The sequence below is a fragment of the Cricetulus griseus genome, chromosome 7 (assembly GCF_003668045.3).
Source record: "Cricetulus griseus strain 17A/GY chromosome 7, alternate assembly CriGri-PICRH-1.0, whole genome shotgun sequence".
NCBI classification, from domain to species: domain Eukaryota; kingdom Metazoa; phylum Chordata; class Mammalia; order Rodentia; family Cricetidae; genus Cricetulus; species Cricetulus griseus.
In genome coordinates, this window is record NC_048600.1 from 118,389,476 (window position 1) to 118,413,562 (window position 24,087).

General features: G+C 44.4%; 1 protein-coding gene across 1 annotated transcript in view; it reads right to left on the reverse strand.

The window, feature by feature from the left end:
• The window catches only part of Marchf10 (membrane associated ring-CH-type finger 10), a 92,487-nt gene that overhangs the window by 52,330 nt on the left and 16,070 nt on the right, over positions 1-24,087 (reverse strand). The window contains 1 exon segment of the mRNA XM_035448276.1: positions 17,419-17,535. Within this exon segment, the coding sequence (XP_035304167.1) occupies positions 17,419-17,535 (117 nt within the window).

A 24,087-nucleotide genomic window follows, 5' to 3' on the forward strand; every position in this document is an offset into this window, starting at 1 on the left:
ATCTTGTGCAGAGAAAAAAAAAAAGTGTAAGACCACTAAGTATTTCCTGTGCATTCAGGACATTTTGAGGTCATTACTTGAAATGACCACTACTACCATCCTCACCATCCTCACCATCACCACTACCACCACCATCATGACCATCACCACCACCATCACCACCACCATCACCACCATCACCACCATCACCACCATGACCATCACCACCATCACCACCATCACCACCATCACCACCATGACCATCACCACCATCACCACCATGACCATCATCACCACCATCACCACCACCAACACCACCATCACTACCAACACCATTGCCATCGCCATCGCCATCACCATCACCACTACCACTGTCACGTCACCGTCACCGTCACCACCATCACCACCACCACCACTGAGGTGGGTGGTGGGTGTGCTGCCACGGCTTGAAAGTGGAGACAGACTTTGTGGTATCACTTTGTTCCTTCCACTGTAGATTCCAGGAACAGAACTCAGATTTTCCAAGCATTTGTGCAAGTGCTTTTACCCACTGAGCCATCTCCTTATCATTCAATATTCTGGTTTTGAATAGTTTCAAATTGGCCAGACTTCAAGGCACTTTATCCATGAACACTTCAGAGTGCACTTCCTGTTAAAATACATTTTCAACTAAGCCACAACACTACTTCTCTGACCTAAAAAAAAAAATAGTTCCATAATATTATGGAATATACAAAGCATATTCAAACCTACATGTGCCCATGCTGTCTTCTCAGCTACTTGTTGGGACTGATGGTTCAACCTGCATGGCAAGTTATGTGTCTCTAGTCCCTTAGTGTAGAGTATTCTTCGACCTCTTTTGGTTTTTCACAGTTTGACCATTTTGAAGAGATACAGCCAGCTGCCTCACACAGTGTCTTCTGGATGTTTTCTCATAACCAACCACAAGTTCCATCTTTTGAGGTATAAATATTTACAGGTGATGTGATGTCCTTCTTTGTAATGCAAGGCCAGCACTCACATCGTTAGGTTGTCCACACACGGCCAACCCTGCTTGATGTCTAGTGAGAGCTGGACTACGGGAACTCTCCAAGGGAAAGGAAGGCCAATGTTTCCTGCTTTGTAGTTAGTGGTGGACGGTGGAATGATTCTTTGATGCTTGTTGAATAGCCTAGCATGTTTATAAACCTTATCTCTCCAATGATTTTAACCCCTTTTAATGTGCTTTGCCCAAAGTTATACTTACATTAAGGTTGCAAAATGATTTCATAATTTTATATTTCTTTTCCAATTATTAGTTACCTTTCTTTTTCTTAAAAAAAAAAAAAAAGTATTTTCTAGGGGCTGGGGAGACAGATCAGTTGACCAAGAGCTTGCTTGCTATGTAGACATGAAGACTTGAATTCAAATTCAAATTGGATTGAAATCCCAGCACCCACATAAAAAAGCTATGCATGATAGTATGTTGTATAAGAACTGAGGCTGGGGGGCAGAGACAAGTGGCTCTCCAGAGTTTGCTGACTAACCAGCCTATGCAATCAATAATTCCAGGTACAACGAGAAACCTTGACTCTAAAAATAATGGCAGGAAGCTGTTGAAGATACCTGACACTGACTTCTGGTCTCCAACCTCCCCCACATCCCCAAACACACATACAAGGTGCTCTCTTAATCAATCACGTGTGTTAAACAAGCATGAGGACCTGAATTCAGATCCCCTGCACCTTGTAAAAAGCCAGGCATGGCACATGCTGGGGAGCTGGAGATAGGGTGATCCCTGGGGTGTGCTGGCTATCTAGTTTAGCACATCTTTGAACTCCAGGTTCACTGAAAGACTCAAAGATAAGGCGGAGAAACAATTAAGGAAGGCAGTTGCTCTGGCCTCTGGCCTCCACATGCATGGGCATACATGTGCACATGCACACATACTCTTCTTGTTCTCATGTCTGTTTGCTTACTTAAAATGTGGTCTTTATGTTTCATTCAATTGTATCAAAATTTTGGTGCTTACATTTGTATCTAAAATGGGAAGTGAGGCAGCAAGATGACTCTTTGGGTAAGGGCACTAACCCTGATGACCTGAGGCCCACATGGTGGAAGGAGGGAACCAACTCCCCAGAGATCTCCTTTGACCTCCTCATGTGTGCTTTGGCACACCCCCAACCACAAAATAAAAAATAAATAAATAAAATTTAAAATGGTGAGAATCCACTGAAGCTCTGATTTTACAGTCTTTGACATGCTCTGTTGTTTTTCTAGTACAATAAAACATTATAGTTGGACCTTAAATGAAAAAAAAGAAATAAAAGGAAGGACATGATTGCTCCTAGGAATGGTTTACTGTAGATACGGAGAATACAGGAAGAGACAGATATTCTGGGAGAGTCTAGAGTGAGCATGGCCAGACTGGGCTGGGCTATGTGAGGAGAGATGGGGAGGGAAGGCAAGAGAGAGCCGCTGGCCAATAAGAGCGGCCGAGGCCAAGAGACAGGTGTAGCCAAAATGGATGAGTTATAGGGGCTCCAGAGGGGCGGGGGGGAGGGGGGAGGGAAAACCCAGAGAGCTCAGGGTAAGGGGTTGGGGTATGCCAATTACTGGAGGACCCTGTAACAGGTAGGGACTGAGGGATGCTGGGAGAACCTGGTGGCTGGAGTCAGCTTTGATATGTTAATAGACATCTCAGCCTATTTTGTTTTGGGTTTGAGGCCTAACAACAGACTTTCCCTACCTTTGCTATTTCTCAAGAGACACTGATCCTTTTTGTCTGAGAATGCTATTTAAACTTTTGGTGTTTTTGAGACAGGGCTCCATGTATCCCTGGCTGGTCACAACTCCTAATTTTGCCTCTACATCCCAAGTGCCATAATCACGGGCCTCCCCTGTGATACCTGGCTTGAGACAGCTATTAGAAAGAGATAGGTGTTTTCACACTTGGGAGACTGAGGCAGAGGATCAAAAATTCAAAACCAGCCTTGGCAACGTGATGAGCCTGTGTCAAAAGAGGTAAAGGATAAAAGAGAAGAAAAGTGGGAGGGTGAAGGACCATGTGTAATCCATTGCTGCTGGAGTGACATGGTTTGTGAGTCCTTTCTTTGGAAGAAATGTATATCTTTTAAAATCATGAATTCATAGCAATATTAACCCCATAGGTTTTCTTTTATATTTCTATCTTGCCTTTTTAAAATCTTTGCTCTTTAATTATATTACAATGTTGATGCATTTGCTTCACCCTGCAATAAACATGAAATGTTTCAAAGATTATGATACAAATCTGACTCTAAGAATAAATCTGCAAGATAAAACTTATGGATTCTCTTTGGTTCTTTGTCTTGAGAATCTATTGCTCCATGTGTGAATGTCATAAATCCTTTGTTGGCCTCATTGAGCGTGTCCAACTTTTCCTAAGAGAAACAGCGCTGTGATGAGCATTTGAGAAGCTTTTTAGTTATCCTCAAAGTGGGAATTTATCTCACTAGATTAAAAGCAGCACAAAGATTTTAAGAATCTTTTTGTTCCTAAATCATCCTGGAGAAACACTGCAGCAATTTATATTTAAAGATGGATATGAAACTGCACTTTCTGTATAACTTTTATAACCATCTTTAAAAGTAACAAAACTTTTTCATTTGGGGATAAGTTTTTAATTTTAATCTGTGACTTTTATGTAATTTTACTATTGTCACACCGGTTCATTTATCTAATTTATTTCAAATATATACTTGACCCATTTTCTTTTTTAGGTTTTATTTTACATTTCATTTATATATTTATTTTGTTTACATGTGATGGGGGTGAGACCATGGCACTCTTGTGGAAGTCAGAGGTCACCTTACAGGACCGGATTCTGGGGATCAAACTCAGAAAGTGCCTTTGGCCACTGAGCCATCTCAATGAGCAGGCTCATTGTCTATCTATTTCAAAATAGGATCTGAGATGACCAAAAAGATGGAATTCAGAGAAAACAGTAATTTATTGGTTGTGGTAGCACACACTTGTAATCCAAGTATTAGGCTGAGGCAGGAGGATTGAGAGTTACATAGTAAGACCCTTGCTCAAAAAATTCAAAAACAACTCCAAATATAGATTTAAAAGATGGAGGGGCTGGAGAGATGGCTCTGCGATTAGGAACATTGGCTGCTCTTCCAGAGGTCCTGAGTTCAATTCTCAGAAACCACATGGTGGCTCACAGTCATCTATAATGGGATCTGATATTCTCTTCTGGCATGTAGGTTCTATATGTAGGTAGAGCACCATATACATAAAATAAATCTTTTTAAAAGATAGAACAAGCCAAGTGCTCTCTGATGACAACAGAGGGGTGTCCCCTAGGGCAAGGGCTGTCTAGGAAGGAGCCTAAGGGAATGGTTACTGGGTGGCAGAAACTCAGTGGGGGTCTAGGTGACACAGATCTATGAATTTGTCAGGACTCCAAAAATTATATAATTCACTGTAAATGGTTTTCAACCTCTATAAAACTAGAAACAAAACAACAAAAACCCTGAATAAATACAAAACTCAACTCTAGATTTGTTCAAGTTTATGCGTGCAGCTTTCTGACCTTGGAGACAGCTAGAGTTTATCAACATGCTGGATGGACCAGCCGGTGGATGGATGGCAGGAGGCCAATGCTTCTCAGCCTTCCTATTGCTATGACCTTTTCATAAAATTATTTTTGTTGCTACTTCTTAACTATGATTTTTGCAACTGTTATGAATGTAAATACCTGATGGTCCTAGGTGACCCCTGTGAAAGGTCGTTTGACCCCCAAAGAGGTCATGACACACAGGTTGAGACTGCTACACTAGGTGCCTCACTTCCCTTTCCCGTTGCTGTGGTTAAAAAAAACTCTGACGAAAGCCCAGTTGGTGGTGGCGCACACCTTTAATCCCAGCACTCAGGAGGCAGAGGCGGGCGGATCTCTGCGTTCAAGGCCAGCCTGGTCTCCAGAGAAAGTTCCAGGGCAGGAAGGACTACACAGAGAAACCCTGTCTTGAAAAACAAAAGTAGATTGTATGATCAAACTATTGTTAAGGATTTAGGGCATCGATTCTCAACCTGTGGATGGTGACCTCTTTGTGGGTTGCGTATCAGATATCTTGCTTATCAGATATTTATACTGTGATTCATTACAGTTATGAAGTAATAATGCAAATAATTTTAGGGTTGGGGGTCACCACAACATGAGGAATTGTATTAAAGTGTCTCACCATCTTAGGAAGTTGAGAACCACCGGCCTAGAGGGATGATTCAGGGGTGTTCACTTTGGAAACATAAGAAGTTTGAGTTCCATCCCAGAATCCATGTGGGAGGAGCAGTCAGGTTTCAGCTGAGGGCCGGGTAGACGGTGTGACAAGGCAAGAGGGCTGAGGGCATGAGGCCAGTGTGGGCCAGGGCCAGGGCAGCAAATAGCTCCAGGTTTTAGAGGGCTGCGTTGGTTTCATAACAAAGTTTGGTCCCCATTTTAAACAGAATCGGCTTCAGTAGGCATGCAGATACTGTTACTGATTTCCATGCCTTATTAATGTATGGAAAATGGGATTTGGGGGCAGGTGCAAGAGGAGGGTGGGTTAGGAAGCCACCGATGTAACTTTGTCATAGAGCAGCTATACAGATGGATCAGAACAATATCCAGTCCAGGTGCGGTGGCACACATCTGGAATCCCAGTTCTGGGGGGGCGGGGTAGGAGGATAAGAAATTTGAAGATAGTTTGGGCCATAGAAACCAAACCACCTCCACCACCACCAAAACTATACTAGGGCAGTAAGATGTGAGGGACTGACATGAACTGAATTTAGCACAGCGAAGACACTGTCAAACTCTGATTACACTACACTGAAAGGAGAGGAAAGGACCAAGCTGGGGGCTTTAGCTTGGGGCCTGCGATCAGCATTGGGTATCTTGTTCAGGTATCTAAGTAGAGGAAGTGAGAAAGCAGTGGGGTATTAAATCTGGGGCTCAAAAGTGAGGCTTGAGCCAGAAGTGTAGATTTGGGAGTCACCAGTAGTAACCCCTCAATTTGGGCAGTTAAAATGTTCCTGAGATGACTTTAAGTAGCACACAAAGAGGACAAGTCTTGGTGAGGCATAAACTTGGATAGGGACAAGTGGATTTTATCTTTATGATAAAATCCCACTCATCTCCACCTGAAATCCAAGCTGTGTTCATCTAGGGCTGCAGGCACCCAGCCACAGTAGTATTAGCAGGACCTGTGATTCCTGTCACCAACGAAAATCAAAGACACTTTTACATCTCAGGAAATTTGCTGCAGATGTCTCAAAATACCCTTTATGCCTATGGCTTGTTATTTAATGTGTCAATATGGAAGGCGCACACACTACTGAATCACAATTTTCTAAAAATATTTTCACGACTATTTCGATAAAGGTGGTTTCCTTTGAAAGCCTGTATCTTATTTTATCTATGTGAAAGCAATTCTGAGACGGGATCTATGGAGCTCACCATGTGGCCCTAGCGGTTTGTGGTGCAAACACAAGCTAAGAACAACCCCCTTCTTCCCCCAACCCCAGGTAGAGTGAGGTTAGATTCCTCCAGGCCTTAAGGAATCCCAAGACTAAGGAACAGGGTGGAGGAGGATGAGAAAGATAAAGGGCTCCAAAACTGGGGAGGAAGCCAGGCGAGGGTGACTTTGTAGACGTCTGGGAGGCAGTGTGGCCAGCACCACACAAAGCCAGCTGCCACACTGGAAAGACAGAAAGGGATCCGCTCCATGGAGAGATGAGGAAGTCACTTAACAAAGCGCATTTCTGTGTGTGGAACGGTGTGTGTGTGGAAACCAGATTGGAATGGTTGAGGAGTGAGGAGGAGGTGGGGAAGTGGAGTCAGGCTGGGTAAATAATTCTCTGGGGAACTTGGGGTGTGAAGGAGAAGAACTAAGTGGAGGGGAGTGTGGGGTGGGGGGGCTGGTCTCTCCTTTTAGATTATGATTAGATGCTGAGGGGAAAGCCCTCTCAGAGCTGTCTAATGCGAGCAGGGAAGGGGTAGACTGAGGGAGCTGGGGAGGAAGACGGCAGGGGTGCAGGGGTGCAGGGGTGCAGGGTGCAGGGGTGGGAGGGTGGGGGGAAGCATCGTAAACACAGGTGGGAATAAGGTGTGAGGTAGGAGAGAGGGTGGGATGAGACCTGGGGAGATGGTTAGAGGGAAGAGAGAGCTGAGCAGAGACACTGGGGCAGCTTCGAGAAAAGCCTGGAGGTTGCTGGATGGGAGCCCATGCAAAGTGGGGTGACATTTCCTTTAGCAGTATTAGTGGCCTGGGCGTGGCTCAGAGACCACAAATGGACAGGATTTCATGACAGGTGTGAGAAAGACAAAAAGACAAGGACCTTACAAAGAAATCTGGGCTTCTGAGGAAGGGAAGGTCAGTTCAGAGTGTGGTGGCCTGAATTTGAGCAGGGCCCCCAAGAGGTTGAGGAAATGCCACAGCAGAAGTGAGGCCTACAGAGCAATGATCACTTGTGACTTAGGAATATAATCCTTTGGGGTGACAATAACATGTGGGAAGTGTACTTGGGATGGGTGTGGTGTGTGTGTGTGTGTGTGTGTGTGTGTGTGTGTGTGTGTGTGAGAGAGAGAGAGAGAGAGAGAGAGAGAGAGAGAGAGAGAGAATGAAAGGTACTTGAGACACATTAGGGACTGGGAAGCCAGGGTGTAGCTGGGTTATCTAAGTGGATGCTGACGTCATTAGATAATGTGTCTGGAGAGCAGGACGGGAAGGCAGAGGATAGGCTGCCGGCCAGTGCCTCACTGAATAGGGAAGTGTGATCAGGGGACCAATAGGGATGGTGAGGGGAGAAGATGGTGGAATCAAACTGCACAGGCCAACAAAATGCAGGAGCCTTGCTCTGGGAGCAGCAGTGGTGGGGGAGGGAGCCTCTCCTTCCTGGTTCTGAGAGGGTGCTGTTGAAGCGATACAGACAGCGCCCCCTGCAGGACAGTCTTGCAGGTGCAGTGTCAGGTAGGAGGCCATCTTCCTTCCTAAAATGGGTAAGGAAGCTCATGGGATGTCTGTTTCCTGTAACCCGACAGCTAGCGCATCACCTCTGTTTCCACCTCCTCATGGCGAGATCTGACGTAAAACCTGAAATTCTCATTCTCTGAGAAGCTTTCTCCTTGCTTTTGTTTCATCCATTCAAGCATTTATCGTCCCATTATGTAGCTTAGGTTGACCGTGAACTCACAGTCCTCATCTTGCCTGCTGAGCACAGGGACTGCGGGCATGTGCCAGCACAGCCAACTCCCCTTGATTTTTCTGTCAGACAGACACTGTCTCGAACTGCAGATTTTTGCAGGATGTCTTAGTTTAAGCACACTGAGGACGACCTGAGGGAAGAGTGTGGTTTATTCGTTACCCTGAACTCCGGGCACCTAACCTACTGTGCAGTATAGAAGCAGTTTGTAATTTCTGCATTTTAGCTTATTATTCTAAAATTTAAATTTGTTTTATTTTTAATTGACAAATAATTGTATTTTAATTTTTTAATGAATGAAACATTATGGAAGCAAAATGAAAGGCTATTTTGGGATGAAATGCTATGTTATAAAATTTATGTAATGCAGGCACCATCTGAATACTAGTCTCTTGCAACTGAAAAAATTTAAGATTTTGATAGCTTAGTTTTAATTGGTTTCTAACAAGTTTTTTTTGTTATTGTTTCAGGAATGAATTGGAACCATTTTTAAAAAGCGGGTGATTTTAGTGAAACAAAGTACAGTGAGATGCAAGTATTACAAGCAGGGAAGGAAGCCGGGCGTTGGTGGTGCACGCCTTTAATCCCAGCACTCGGGAGGCAGAGGCAGGCGGATCTCTGTGAGTTTGAGGCCAGCCTGGTCTACAGAGTGAGTGCCAGGATAGGCTCCAAAGCTACACAGAGAAACCCTGTCTCGAAAAACCAAAAAACAAACAAACAGGGAAGGAAAGACGTTTTATTGTAATCTCCTCTGCAGTTTCGGAGCTGCTAAGTCCAAACAACACAGAGAACTGTTTGGGTCAGAGGCCACCAGTTGCCGGTACCAACAATTTCCCTGAGCTGGGATCACTATTGGAGTTGGTATTAAGCTGGCCTCATGGAAGGATGAGGCTGGCTTGCTTATCTTCTGAGAGAGGCAGGACAACTTTGTGGAAGCATCACAATTTAAGCTGACAGTTGCCCCATTTTAATGTCATGTTCTATTTTTAAATCACCTGGTGGAACTCCAACAAAACGCACAAGTAAAGATGAACGATGCCCTGCCGGCTTGCCTAGTCATACAGTGTCATCTATTCACTCCCACATGGCTGCTGTAGGAGACCTTCAGCTCTCAGGTTTGCATGAAGAAAGGGACAAGTGTCTAACCTAAGCCCAGAAGGATCATCCAGTTCAGCCTGGTGGGTTTCCAAAGTCCAAATAAACCCTGAGGAGTCACTTGGGGACTTTTCTGAGGTTTCTCCACCCTCTAAGGCCTGCAGCCGGCTGTTCCTGTGGCTGTAGGCTGACCTACTGGTAGCAAGGCAATTTACCCAGTGTTGTAATAAAGCTACATGGTCCTTTGCAAGTGGTATGCCAGGAAAAGAACAGGAGATTGGCAGCCTCACTCTTCTGTCACTCATTTCAAACCAGTCCAAGTGAACTGAGGGTCCATATTCTGGCCGTTATAGCTGCATGCCTCTGACATTAGTATGTGGTTATTTCTAGCATGTCGGCCATCAAATGAGCCCTAGCCATTGAAAATGCATCGTCAACAGTGTCTTCTCTTTCTTGGACTAGATCAGTGGCTCTCAACCTCCTAATGCTGTGACCCTTTAATACAGTTCCCCATGTTGTGGTAACCCCCAATCATAAAATTTTTATTGCTACTTCATAACTAACTTTTGCCTCTGATATGAATCGCAATGTAAATATGTTCCCTGACAGTGTTAGGTGACCCCTATGAAAGGGTTGTTCCACCCCCAAGGGGTCTAAGGGAAGGAGACCTTACCCAATGGGGTGCTCTGAGAATTCATAAGAGTAAGAGCAGTCGCTGGATCTCCTGAAAAACCTAGGGGGCTTTCCCCAGATGGGGGTGCCCCCAAGAGTTGATGAAGAGCTGTCTCTACAGGTCAGGCCAAAAAGCACCTTCCTAAACAATCCCAAAGACAGTGGGGAAAGACAGGAGGATTTTAAATTAATGACTGTTGGAGAGATGGCTCAGAGGATAAGAGCACTGACTGCTCTTCCAGAGGTCCTGAGTTCAGTTCCCAGCAACCACATGGTGGCTCACAACCATTTGTAATGAGATCTGGTGCCCTCTTCTAACCGGCAAGAACAGTTATATATTAAAATTTAAAATAATAATAATAATAATAATAATAATAATAATAATAATAATAAAGATTGTTATCCCATTTGCTTCCAGAGGGGTTACTCTTACGGTAGCCTGTTAGATTGACTGGGAAGGGGGAGGTAAAGATAAGATGACCAGGGAATCCATTACTACAATAATCCAGACAGACAGACAGAAAGATAGGGCCCAGCAAGGGAAAATCCGTGGGCAATTCTAGAGATGAGACAAGACTTTAGTGTCTGTAAGTGTGAGTAGGAGGGACTAGAAGAGGAGGAGGAGTCTAACACAACTTCCAGAATTCTGGCCTGAGTACAAATAGAAACACAGGAAGAGGAACCAGCCTGAGGGGAGATGATGCATTCAGCCTTGTGAGACTGAGGGACTTGAGGGGCACTCGGGTGAACAAATCCATGGCCAAGATGGTAAACAAACTCAGAGGAAAATTCCCACATGATCCATGCTGGTCAGAGTGTGGGATGCACACTAGCTCTCCATGACGCACTCTTTGGGGGAAGTGGGGGCTGGCTGCAGAGGCTATGCTGTGCTCAGAGGCAGAGCCACTGCGTGCCCAGGTGCATTTCCAGGGTGCAGTGATCTGTGCGAGAGTTAAAAGGGAAGCGGAGACAAACACCATACCAGGTGTGAGAGATGACTCACAGCCTCCTTGGGTGGGGCCCTTCGGCAGTGTGTGTGTGTGTGTGTGTGTGTGTGTGTGTGTGTGTGTGTGTGTTTGAGCAAACCAGAGGTCCACATTAGGTACCATGTCCAATTGGCTTTCCACATTAGGTACCATATTCAATTGGCTTTCCATCTTATTCATGTCAATGGAATGTCTCGCCATCTAGCTCCAACTGGGCTGGAACTGCCTATACAGACCAGGCTGACCTGGAACTCACAGAGATCCACCTGCCTCTGCTTCCTGAGTGCTGGGATTAAAGGGGTGTGTCATCATGGGGGGCGGAGCATCCACCTTATACGTAGAGACAGGGTTTCACAGTCTGTACATCACCAATTAGCTATACTGGCTGGTTAGGGAGCAATGGGAGAGCCACTCTTCCCACAGACCTGTGCAATCATGCCCGGTTTTTACTTGGGTGCTTGGGGTCCGAGTGCTGATTGGAGTGTTTGCCTAGCTGGCCCTGAGCCAGCCTCAACAGGTTACTTGAGGAGGCTTTGTTTTTTAATCTCCAGAGTCTGTGTGGATTCTCATAGACAAAACGATTACTGTGTTTATGTTGAGTAACAGCCTTCCTTCGGAGACTTGCTTTGCCTGCCAGGAGGTTTGGGTGACCTCACTGGAGTAAACATCACAGTGGTGAGCAGGCCTGGGCCATGACCAGCTGCTTCTTGGTAGCAGGCAAACTGCCTATGCCATAGTTTTGGGTCTTTGAGACCCGCAATCTGAATATTTAGTTGCTCGGCTGCTGAGAGTTGAAGGATGATAACCCCATTCCTATCAGCAAAGTGAAGGGTGCTCTTGAAAAGCTGGGCTGAATCCTATCTTTCTTCCTTATTTGTGCATGTGTGTGTGAGTGTTGAGTGTGCGCGTGTATATACCATGGATATACAGGTGCCCACAGATCAGGGAGTTGGAATTACAGGTGGTTGTGAGAAACCTAATGCAGATGCTGGGAACAGAATACTGGTGCTCTGGAAGAGACTTAATCACAGAGCTATCTCTCCAGCCTCTCCATCTTCCTTCTTAGTGTAGGATACACACAGACTGCTTGTCTTCAGTCCTAGAGGCTAGTACCTTTAGAACAGTGTCCCTTCCAGCATCCAGAAGATGAGGAAGGCTTATGTTGAGTCTCTTCATACAAGCTTGTTGCCTGTCCCCTGCCCACCCCCACCCTACACCCTCTCTTTATCCTAGGCTAATCAATTATTCCCCTCATCTTCTATGGGGACATCAGGTCATGTCTATTTTCTGTTAAGATTGCAGAGAATAAATATCTTGGTGTCTGTGGCAGTTTGAATGTAATTGTCTCCCATAAGCTCATAGAGAATGACATGTTGGGAGGAATGGCCTTGTTGAAGTAGGTTTGGCTTTGTTGGAGGAAGTGTGTTACTGTGGGGGTAGACTTTGAGGTCTCCTATGCTCAAGATACCACTCAGTGTTGCATTTCCTGTTGCCAGCACAAGATGTAGAACCTTCAGTCACTTCTCCAGCACGTGTCTGCCTGCACACTGCTGTGTCCTGTCACAATGATAATGAACTGAACCTCTGAACTGTAAATCACACCATTAAATGTTTTCCTTTGTAAGAGTTGCAGTGGTCATGGTGTCTCTTTACAGCAATAGAAACCCCAACTAAGACAGTGCCCCCATCAATCCCAGCCATGGTGAGGGGTTGGGAAGATAAATGCTACCATCTTCTCCCAAGGACACTGCTTTATACTTACCCAGCTCCTAACTGGGTATGTAGAGCTACCGTCTATTTCTCTGGTAAATTCTAATTGGATGAAACAGTTCACCATGTTGTCCTCCAACCCTCTAGAATGGTTTATGATAGGTGGCTACATTAAGTTGGCTTTTAAAAACATGGCCTGGCTTGGGGCAGAGGCAAAGGAAAATGTCCAAGAAGCCCCAGAACCTGTTTCTTCATTGTTACCTGTTGGGGCATCACTTGCGGTAGAATTGGCCAACAGTTTATAGACATGATTTAATGTTAGCTTATCACTTAGAAAGTTCCCTCATTCTCACGGTGAACTTGCAAGATAAGCATAACACAGTAAGTGTCCCCTTGGAGAAATGAAACATTTTGCCTAAACTCACAAGGTGACAAAGGTCAGAGTGGTCTTCAGTTATGTTTTCCATGTTGGCAAGCCACAAACCTAGACATACCATACTAAAGATCATCTCAGTAATGGGCTTGATAGAGATTGCTGCATTTGGGGCTCAAACACAACCTTTACAGCCCTAAGAAAGCCTCTGGCTACAGAGAGAAGGTATGCAGAGGAGCAGTCACTGGGTTAACTGTGTGTTTGGAGGAGATCTGTGGACCTCGAGTCAGGTGTCTGGAAATGATAGCTTGACACCAGAGCTATTACTTGATGGTTTGTTCCAAGCTCATCAGAATTGTGACAATTGGATTCTGGGTTAAGAAATGAACAAGTGATGAAAATTGCAATACAAGTGTCAAAATTTGGTCGGGGCATGCTTCAAAGAATGACAGAACGTTGGAAAAATTTCCATGAATTCAGCAATTGACATTCACACTAGCCACTCAATTCAGAGGACAAACCTGACCTCACAAGCAGATGTAAAACATTACCCAGAGTTCTAGGTCTGGGAGGGAGATGACGTGGCGCACCTCCCCCAACCCTGGGAGGGGCTGTTTGGTTTACAGTATCTCACTTGTCTGTTATCTCTTTCCAGCCCTTTTCTGATAGACCAAGGATGCTTTGCCAGGTGTGACATTCAATACACAGAGCTTTGGAAATTGCATCTGTGTGGCCTGGTTCTTCTCTGGGAAATGCCAACTTTCTTCTTTCTTCTTAGAGCCTCTGAGAGAATAGGTCCAGCACCCCCTAGCATTGTGCACCCTTTAGAAGGAGATTTATTTGCTAAGTCATGCATTCCCTCAGGGTCTGGAGATACTGGGGGCAGGCCAAGGTGTTAACAACTGGACTTCTGTAGAAATCTGAGGAAGGGCTCAAACTTGATAGGGAAATATCCAAACTAATGCATGAGCCTGATGGCTAAAAGGTTTTTCTTGCATCTGTTTTGAGTCTCCTAAGGGACCTTGGGCTTTTTTTTTTTTTTTTTTTTTTTTTTTTTGTACCAAACTCATGTATTGAGCCAAGTGGAGTGGACATACAAGCACACACACACACACTGTGCATTCAGTATTCTGGTGTTTCATCATGTCAAACATCCCAGTATCCCCGGTGTCTCAAATGAAGAACTGTGGACAATTAAGATTCTGCCTCTTTTCGAAATGAGAAGGTGGGACCTTGGAGATACTATACCAGTAAGACTCAAGCCTTCAGGATAATATTTGAAGAATCAAATTTGATTTGCAAGTATCGTTTCATAGGCATGGTGGCAAAATGCAACATGAAAACCCCTGTTCTTGTCATTGTCTCCCTTCTCCCCCTGTTTCTCCTCCTCCTTTTTCTTGACACAGATCTCACCATGTAGCCTTGGCTGGCCTGAAACTTGCTCTGTACACCAACCAGGCCTCCATCTCAGAGATCCGTTTATGTTAAAGGCATGAGCATCATGCCTGGCCTCTGGGTTTTTGTCTTCTAACAGAAATGGTCAATTTTACGCAATGTCTATTGTTACTTTGTGTTAGGTACAAGTAGATATAAAATCGAGCTAGAAAATCAGATGCAAGTAATCTATGATCACAGGAGCTATTCACATAATTACTTTTAAATGGACAGCCATGTCCTTGTTTGGAGGGCTGGTACAACCATGCTTGAAAGGCTGGTTTTTACAGTGGTTTTTACAGTGGGAAGAAAAACCTATAGGAGTGTGCCAGCAGCTTGTCCTATAGTGCTGCAGGCAGAGAGGAGCATCAGACACACCCAGAATGCTCCAGAGGCATGTGCTATTCCGGCTGTGAAAGCATGGCTGTGACCTGGTTTGTGAACCTCTGCCTAGAAACAGCGGGACCAGGTGTCCATTTGTTCCAGAATCCCAGTCTAGGAATTGCTATGTGCTGCTGTCTGACTTAGAATTATATCATATTTTTTGTTATCTGTCCTTGTTTCTTTCTTTTTTTTTCATTCTAAGTGTAAAAATGCCAGAATTTACCTTAGTGCTAAAAATAAATTGTTCTAGCCAAACAAGCTTTAATTTTTGGCTTAATTTCAGTCCCCTGGATCAGCAGCAGCAGGTCTTATATTTAGTCCTTGGCCATCAGGAAGAGACCTAGGTGAAACATTCAGGCAGCTGCCAGTGTGGTGAGACGGTTCTCTTTCACCTTCAGACTCCAGGTGGGATAGTTTATCGTGTGCTTTTATACCCCTTAATAGGGAGTATATATCTCTCCCAGAGAAACAGCTACGTCCATAAGCATCAATCACTGATGTTTTTAAGGTGTCCTTTGAACATTAAATAACCACTGTGTGAACATCGTAGATTAAAGAAGAAATCAAGAGCTTGATTGATATCAGGTATCCAAGATCTGTCTCAGAGATCCACGCTACTGAAAGGAAAGAGACAGTCCCTCCTCGGGAGCCTGTTTCAGCCATAAAATATTAAATAAGAATTCATAAGGGGCATTCTATTCACCTTAAATCAATTCGCCTTGCTAACAGCCAGGGTTGGATGCAGCCTGTGGTCTTTAGCTCTTACACAGAACAAGTGAAATTCTTAGTCAGAGAGGATCTTAAACATGAAACACGGAGGGAGGGAGAGCCCAGCAGTGGAGATCGGCTCTGCGGTCAGCACATATTGGCTGGAATGCCCACCCCACTGCAAACTGCCTGTGAAACTGCAGTTAAGGCTCCTTAGGACTACTTGAAGCAAGTTGTCATCTGTAATGTTGCCAAGGTGTGTGTGTGTGTGTGTGTGTGTGTGTGTGTGTGTGTGTGTGTGTGTGTATACACACTCGTGGGCTCATAGAAAATACTGGTTAGTGTTTTGTCAACTCGATACAAGCTAGAATCATCTGGCAAGCGGGAACTTCAATTGAGAAAATGCCTCCATCAAATGGTCTGTGAGTGTATGTGGGGACATTTTCTTGATTAATGACTGATGTGTGAGGGCCAGACCATTGTGGGCAGTGCCACCCTGGGAAGGTGGTCCTGGATGGTATAAGAAAAAAAAAGCAGAATGAGCTATGTAGAGAACAAGGCAGTGAGCAGCATCCTTTCATGGTCTCTGTTCTAGTTCTAACCCTGACTTCTCCTCATGATGGACTGTAAAATGAAATAAACCCTTTCCTTCTCAGGCTGCTTTTGCTCATGGTGTTATCACATCAATAAAAAGTAAACTGGAGTGGTGTGGGATGCTGTTAGCTCCGACTGGCCTCAAACTCCCGACCCTCCTGCCTCTTAAGTGCTGGGATTATGGGCATGGGCCACCATGCCCTGTCTATAATATCTTAGTATGTAGACACCAAGCCAAGTGTGATGGCATATTCCTATAATCCTAGCATTTGTGAGGTAAAGGCAGGGTGATCAAGAGTGCCTTGGCTACATAGCCAGTTCAAGGCTACCCACATCAGACCCTTTCTCAAAACAAAACAGCAGATAGATAGATTATAGATAGACATATATGTATCTATGAGATTGAGATGAGTTAATATACATATAGTACAGTGTTTGCAATGGTATAAACAATCAAATAATGGCTATTGTGAACATTATCATATTGCTATAATACTATATTGTTCTTAACTATTTGTTACCAAGTTACACAAAAATATTTAAACAATTGCCAGTTACTATAGAAGTTGTTATCATTGCATTTTACTCTGCTCCTGAATTTGAATTAAAATCAGAGACAACAGTGCCAAGGATCAGATCAGAAGCCACAAACATGGTGCCTCCAACTCTAGCATCAACGCACATCTTACAGACCATGAGTGTCAGGTCCTTCACTACCAGGGACAACAGTGAGGCCCAGCAAGGAAGGCCATTGCTTGGGTGTGACCGGTGGTGGTGGTGTTCAGGAGAGGAGCACCTGGCTCAAGTATCTCTTGCCTTGCCCTTTAGGATTTGCAACAGGCTTCTATCTTACTCATTTTTGTGCTTACATGTGTTCATGTGTGTGTGCATGCATGTGGTGGCCAGTTGTCCAGACATCAGAGGTGTACTTTAGGCATCACACACCCAGGTTTTCTCTTTTTTCTTTTTCTTTTTTCTTTTCTTTTGAGACAGGTCTCCCTTTGGCTTGGGGTTTTCCAAATTCTGGCAGGCTATCTGACCAGTGAGCTCCAGGAATCCTTTTTTGATCACCCCAGCTCTGGATTCCCAAGTGCCACACTTGGCTTTTTCTTTTTCTTTTTTTTTTAATGTGGGTTCTGGAAATGAACTCAGTTTCTCATGTTTGTGAAGCAAGCACTTTACCAACCAATAGTGCCAATACATTCCTCCTGGCTTTTTTCTAACAGATACATGTATGTGTGCACATGTGCGGAAGCAAAAGACTTAAATTCTCCATACCTGTTTGGACGATGACCCACTTGGAAACCGGGATCTGTCACCTGTGTCTTTCCCCCATAGCTGATCCTGTTTCTTGTCATTTGTGTCTTTTTTGTAATCCTGTCGTTTCAAACAAGCCTAGAGGACACACAACAGAGATGAGAAAACGATGTTTTTCTCTTAGGTCTGTGACTAGTTTTAGCAATTTCAGGCTTACTACCAACTTGAGAGGCACAAGGAGAATGATATTTATCTCCAGCTGTTCATAAAATACCTGTCACCAGGGTCAAAGACCAGGCGTCACTCTCTCCTCCCTTTGCCCAAAATCCCAGATCAAAACCATCAATCACTGCTTTAATAAATACAAACAATAAACATACTGTGGAACATTTTGTGAAGAGTAGTTTTTCTCTTTCTTTTTAAAAATCTTTTATTTATGTCTATATGCACAAATCCATGTGAGTGGTGAACGTATGTGCGCGTGCCCTAGGAGGCCAGAAGACACCCTAAGATCTTTTGAGCCCGGGTCACAGGCATTTGTGAGCCACCCTGTGTGGTTGGGGAAGCTGAACTCTGATGCTCATGGCTGAGAAGCAAGTGTTCTTGACTGCCCAGCCATCTCTCTAGCACATAGAATAGTTGCCTTTTTAGGAAGGTTGTACCCAAAATGTTATATCAACTTCTTCCAGCCTTATTTCCCTCCGTGGCACCCCCTCTTATCACCTCTTGGGTTGATCTACTCCTGGGTCATTTGTTACAGAAGACTTTTCATACATCTGCTACATGCTATTCTCTCTGCTTGGAAGAGTTTCCCTGCGTGCCCTGGGCTCAGCCTGCTGATCACTAAGGTCCAGCCTGTGTGGCATCACCTCTTTGCCTGTCTGTCTATTTCTCTCTGGGCTGAGACAATTGCTAATGAGGCAGTGGACAGTAGCATGCCCTCATCTGCAGTTTCAACAGTTACCCAGAGTCATCTCTGGTGCACAAACATGAAGTGGAAGATTCCAAGAATAAATAATTCATAAGTTCTGAATCTTGCACCATTCTGAATAATGTGATAAAATCTCACTCCATCCCACTCTTTCCTGCCCTGGACATGAATTATCTTTGTCCAGCATATATGCACTCTGCAAGCTTCACTCCTATTACTCACTTTGTAGCTGTTCACCATGTGTCAGCTCTTCTGTGGCATATCAAAACACTGTTGCTGAAGCCATCCTCATGTTATTTAATGATGGCCTCCAAGGGCAAGAGCAATGATGCTGGCAACTACGTTACAGTGTATCATCAGAACTTCGGTTTTCATGATTAGACAGCACTGCTAATCTTTTACTGTGTCTAATGAGGGAGGAGGCAAGGGTTTTATTCTGCTTATAATTCCTGGTTCCAGTCCATTAGAAAGGGAAAATGCAGGTAGGAGCTCACAGTTAGATAACCAGTTAAGAGCAGAGAGAATCAACACACTTGTGCCTGCCTGCTTCTGCTCAGCTTTCTTCACTCTCACATAGGGCCCAGCCCATGCCATGGAGCCACCCAGATTTAATGTGGCTTGTCCTTCCTCAGTTAATAATCAGGACACTCCACAGCCCTGCCCACCACCTTCCTCGGGTGAGGTCCCTTCTCAGGTGATTTTAGGTTGTGATAAGTTGACATTTTAAACTACTGGGGGGTGTGGTCTTGGAGGGGTACTAAAGAGGGGGACTGCTATGTACATAGTAACACAAAGCTAACTCATGTAGTTTGAATTGTATAATTTTCCTATTTCACTGTAATCAGTTTTGTTTTACAGCTCATTTGCCCAGCTGGCCAGTAAGAATTTGAAGAGTAAGGACCATTTCTCACCTTTTGAGTTTCTAACATCTTGAATTGCATTTGTTTATCAGTTTTAAAGTTGGCATACAAGAGAATGGATTTCAGCATGACATTTTCATACATGCATAGCACTGTACTTTGCTCATATTTGCCTTATTACTCTTCTGTCATTCCCTTCACACACACACACACACACACACACACACACACACACACACACACACACCACATAAAATTAAATAGTTTAGTACAACAATAATATTTCTAATATTTTTGAGAACTTCATACTTAGTACTGGATATCATCACTTACACCTGCTTCCTCCTCACTCCAATTCCACCAAAGTCCCTCCCACCCCTTCTCAAATTAACACAACTACCTCTTCTGCTATAATTTATATATGTATACCCATATATATGTATATATCCTACTGAGTACATTTAGTGCTGTTTGTGTTTAGTGCTGATGGGTTCTCCCTCCCTCACAGACACTGACTGACTGTAGTTCCTCATCTAGGGATGAAGTCTTGTGATGCTTTCCTCATCCATGTTGCCATGTCAACTAGTATGGTCACTGTGCAGGTCTTGTATTTGCGTATCTTAATTTAAATTCTGTAGATGAGAGGAAACATATCGTATCTGAGTCTGACTTGAATCATATTTTTGCTTCAGAAATTATCAGTCCCTAAATGCAAAGTAATAAAAATAAAATAACTACTTCCCATCACCATTTTTCTTTAAAAAATTAAAATAAAATCTATTGCCAAACACTTTCCCTTTACTAGAACTGAAGCAACCCAAGGACACCAGGGATTTCAACTGATATTTTAAATACCCCCCCCCCAAAAAAAAGGCACCAAAGCACTTGGAACATTTCTATACTCAGAGACCTTCACTCATCTGTGACCTACCAGGGTCAAATTATTGACTAAGAAATCTGGTGTAAAGACATCGTTGTTATTAAAGTCGACCTACCATTTCCCCACTTCTGGGCTGGGTTGAGAAAAAGAAGATTTCTTTTGCATTTCCTCTCCACTTCCAATAGAAAAAGCATTTCCTTTTTTAAAGGCTGTGGGATTCAGAGTTTCCTGCCTGGGAGGTCAGGCTACAAGGTTAACAATAGAAATGACCTGACTGTGGTAAAACGGGTGCTGCCTGGAATCCCCCTGGGAAGAATTAGTTACACTGAGCCTCCAAAATGAATTGCAAGTGAAGGGCCCCCTACCCCAGCTCACCAGCTGGTCACCTGTAGCGGGACTGACTCCTGGATTCCAAGTCCCACCAGGCTTGGAAAGGGAGAACACTCCAGAATGACTGTTTTGGTTTTTACTACTGTCCCTCCGTCCATCTTTTATTTTGAACAACTCTGTCACATTAAATCATTGGAATGCTCACTGGGAAGTGCTGCCAGGATCCTTATGTAGCATAGTGTAAGCAAGAAAACCCAAAGAAGGGGCTGGAGAGAATGCTCTGGGGATAGGAAGAGTTCCCAGCACCTGTGCCAGGTGGTTCAGAGCTGCTCCAGGGAATCTGACCACCTCTCCTAACCCTTGAAAGGAAAGCAGGCACACACAAACACACACACACACACACACACACACACACACACACACACACACACACACACGAGAGAGAGAGAGAGAGACAGAGACAGAGACAGAGAGAGACAGAGAGAGAAGGAGAGAGAGAGACAGAGAGAGAGGAAAAGAGACAGAGACAGAGAAACCCAAAGAATAGTAGACAGTACCTATCAAAAAATAAGCCAACCAGGGCTGGAGAGATGGCTCAGCGGTTAAGAGCACTGGCTGCTCTTCCAGAAGTCCTGAGTTCAGTTCCCAGCAACCACATGGTGGCTCACAAACATCTGTAATGCGACCTGGTGCCCTCTTCTGGCCTGGGCAGAACACTGTATACTAAATGAATATTTAAAAAGGTGTGTACCACCACTGCCCAGTTATATTTCTTTTGCCCGGCGTTGGTGGCACACACCTTTAATCCCAGAACTTGGGAGGCAGAGGCAGGCAGATCTCTGTGAATTGAAGGCCAGCTTGGTCTATAGAGCGAGTGCCAGGATAGGCTCCAAAGCTACACAGAGAAACCCTGTCTTGGAAAACAAAAACAAAAACAAAACAAAACAAACAAAAGCCAAGAAACTCCAGTAAATATGAGCTGCTTTTTAAAAAAGCATTAAAATACATATTTTAAAAAGATTTATTTATTATGTGAACAGTGTTCTGCATGCATGTATGCTTGCACACCAGAAAAGGGCAGCAATTTCATTACAGATGGTTGTGAGCCACTATGAGGTTTCTGGGAATTGAACTCAGGACCTCAGAGCTCAGTGCTCTTAACCTCTGAGCCATCTCTCCAGACCCTCCCCCATTAAAATGTGTGTGTGTGTGTGTGTGTGTGTATGTATGTATGTATGTATGTATGTATGTATGTATGTATGTATGTATGCATGTATTTTTAGGAAGTACCATGACACATTTGTGGAGGTCACAGGCAACTTGGACAAGTCTGTTCTCTCCTTCCACTGTGTGGCTTCCAGGGCTCAAACTCAGGTTGCCACACTTGATAGCAAGGACTTTACCACTTAAGCCAGTCCTGTCCCCGAGCTGTTTGGGTGCGCCCTTCCCACAGTGACTTCCAATCAGACCACCTGCTGTTGTGGGGACTGTCGGCAAGGAAGTCTGTGTCCCAAAGCCACAGGTCTAAGTGATGCCCGCCACTGACATGGACCTGTATTTAGGTCATCCCTGCAGATCAGAAGAAGCCAGCACAACAGACAGAGGCAGGACCAAGGCAGAGTTTAAACAGAATTCTTGTAGGCTGGGTGGTTTTATTTATTTGAAATTATCTTCAAAAATGCATGTGACTATGACTTTATTTCTTTTCTTTTTGTTTGTTTTGTTTTTTGAGACAAGGCTTCTCTGTGTAGCCCTGGCTGTTCTGGAACTCACTCTGTACCAGGCTGGCCTTGAACTCACGAAGATTCATCTGCCTCTACCTCCTGAGTGCTGGTGTTAAAGGCAGGCGCTACCATGCCCGGCTTTTGATATTTCTTTATTAAAAGGAGACGATGGATAGATTTTATTTATTTACTTACTTATTTTTATTTATTTATTTATTTGTGATGCTGAAAACTATTTTTCTCTGGTTTCCTTTCTCTCAGATTAGTGGGTGGGAAGATAAACCATGGCAGGGCAGATACTTAATGATTTTCAACCTGAGAAGGCTGAGCAATCTTTGTGCATATCAAGCAGCATTCCTCTCAGAGTTACAGATTTGCTGTGAAGGAACACAGAAACTCAACAACCATAAGTCCAGTCCTAGAAGACTCAAAGACTTGGCATCTCCACCCCAGGATGCCTTTTCTTCCCATTTGTGAATGTGAATGGTTTGTTTGTCTGGTTCTTGATGGTGATGGTCCTGTGGGTGGGGGGAGGGGGATCCTAAAGTGACCAGCTGGCTGGAGAAGGTAGAGAAATTCCAGGGCAAGGAGGAGAAATCCAATTCAATTGCCTGTCCTTCTGGACTTCTCAATTAGTTCTCTTGTGTCCCACCAGCCAGGATTAAATGGCTGTGAGTCCGGGATGTGTGGTCAGACAGACTGTCAGAGGGCAGCCTTGAAGTGAAAGGTGGCAGGTGACTTCTATGTCTTCCTTCTCTTCCCCTTTGGTGGCGTCCCTGTTCCCCTACCACTTGGCCCTCTGATGACAGCACAGGCAGCCAGGCTGCGACTGTGGGATCCAATCACAGAATGTGCCTGTGGGGGGTGGCGTGGGTTTTGTGACTCACTGTAACTCAATCCTGGTAAACAAACCCAACCCCAGCTCTGCCACTTTCTAGCAGAGACCTTGGGCCGGCTGAATCCATGAATTGCCACTCCCCTCAGCTGTGAGGGAGGTATGGCCCTGTGTCACGAGGTTGCCAGGGGAACAGGGGCTTCTCTCAGGATCTTAGCTGTGACTGGCCTGTGGGAAGGAAGGGTTCAATGTCCCCTGGCCATCACCTCCATCAAGCGTTCGTTTTCCATCCCACTTCCTGGTTTACTTATTTCTAAACTCAGTCTTTGCCGAAGCATGTGACTGATCTTGGTCACAGAATAAAGAGTCCTCCTGTGTGGGGCTCAGGCACACTCATACCCTGAAGGAGAAGTCTTGTCTCTCAACCCACAGAACCCAGTCAGCTGAGGGCCTTCTGTGCCTTGCCATTCTGGGGCACACTGTACACCACTTTGTCTTTAACATTACAGCTGTCCGGGCCCATAGTTAGGCTTAGAGATTCTTTATTATCTGTCATCATCTGGGCTCCTGATGACCTAAGTGTCATATGAGCAATTTCCAGTTCTGCTATAAAAACAACTATCATAAAAATAGCCCAAATTAAAAAAAATGAATATAGCAAGCAAGTCTTTCTTTGTACCACCAGCTCCCAAATAATGACAAGGAGGAGACTTACTAATTATGAATGCTAGGCCTTAGCTTAGGTTTGTCCTACTAGCTCTTATAACTTAAATTAACCCATTTATATTCATAGATGTTCTATCATGTAGCATTACCTCTCTTCTATCTTGCACCTCCTGGTTCTTCTTTGTGTCTCCTGGCATCTCCTGTGAGTCTATATTCTTCCTGGAAATCCCACCTATCCCTCCTGACTAGCTATTGGCCGTTCAGGTTTTTATTATACTACATCTTCACACAGTGTAGAAACATTCCACACCAAATGAATATGGCCATTACTATTTTATTTACTTTTGTTTGTTTGTTTTTTGACACAAGGTCTTCTGTAGCCCAGGCTGGCTTTGAACTAGCTATGTAGCCCCGAATAAGCTTGACGATACCACAACTGGCTTTATACAGTGTTGGGAACGAAC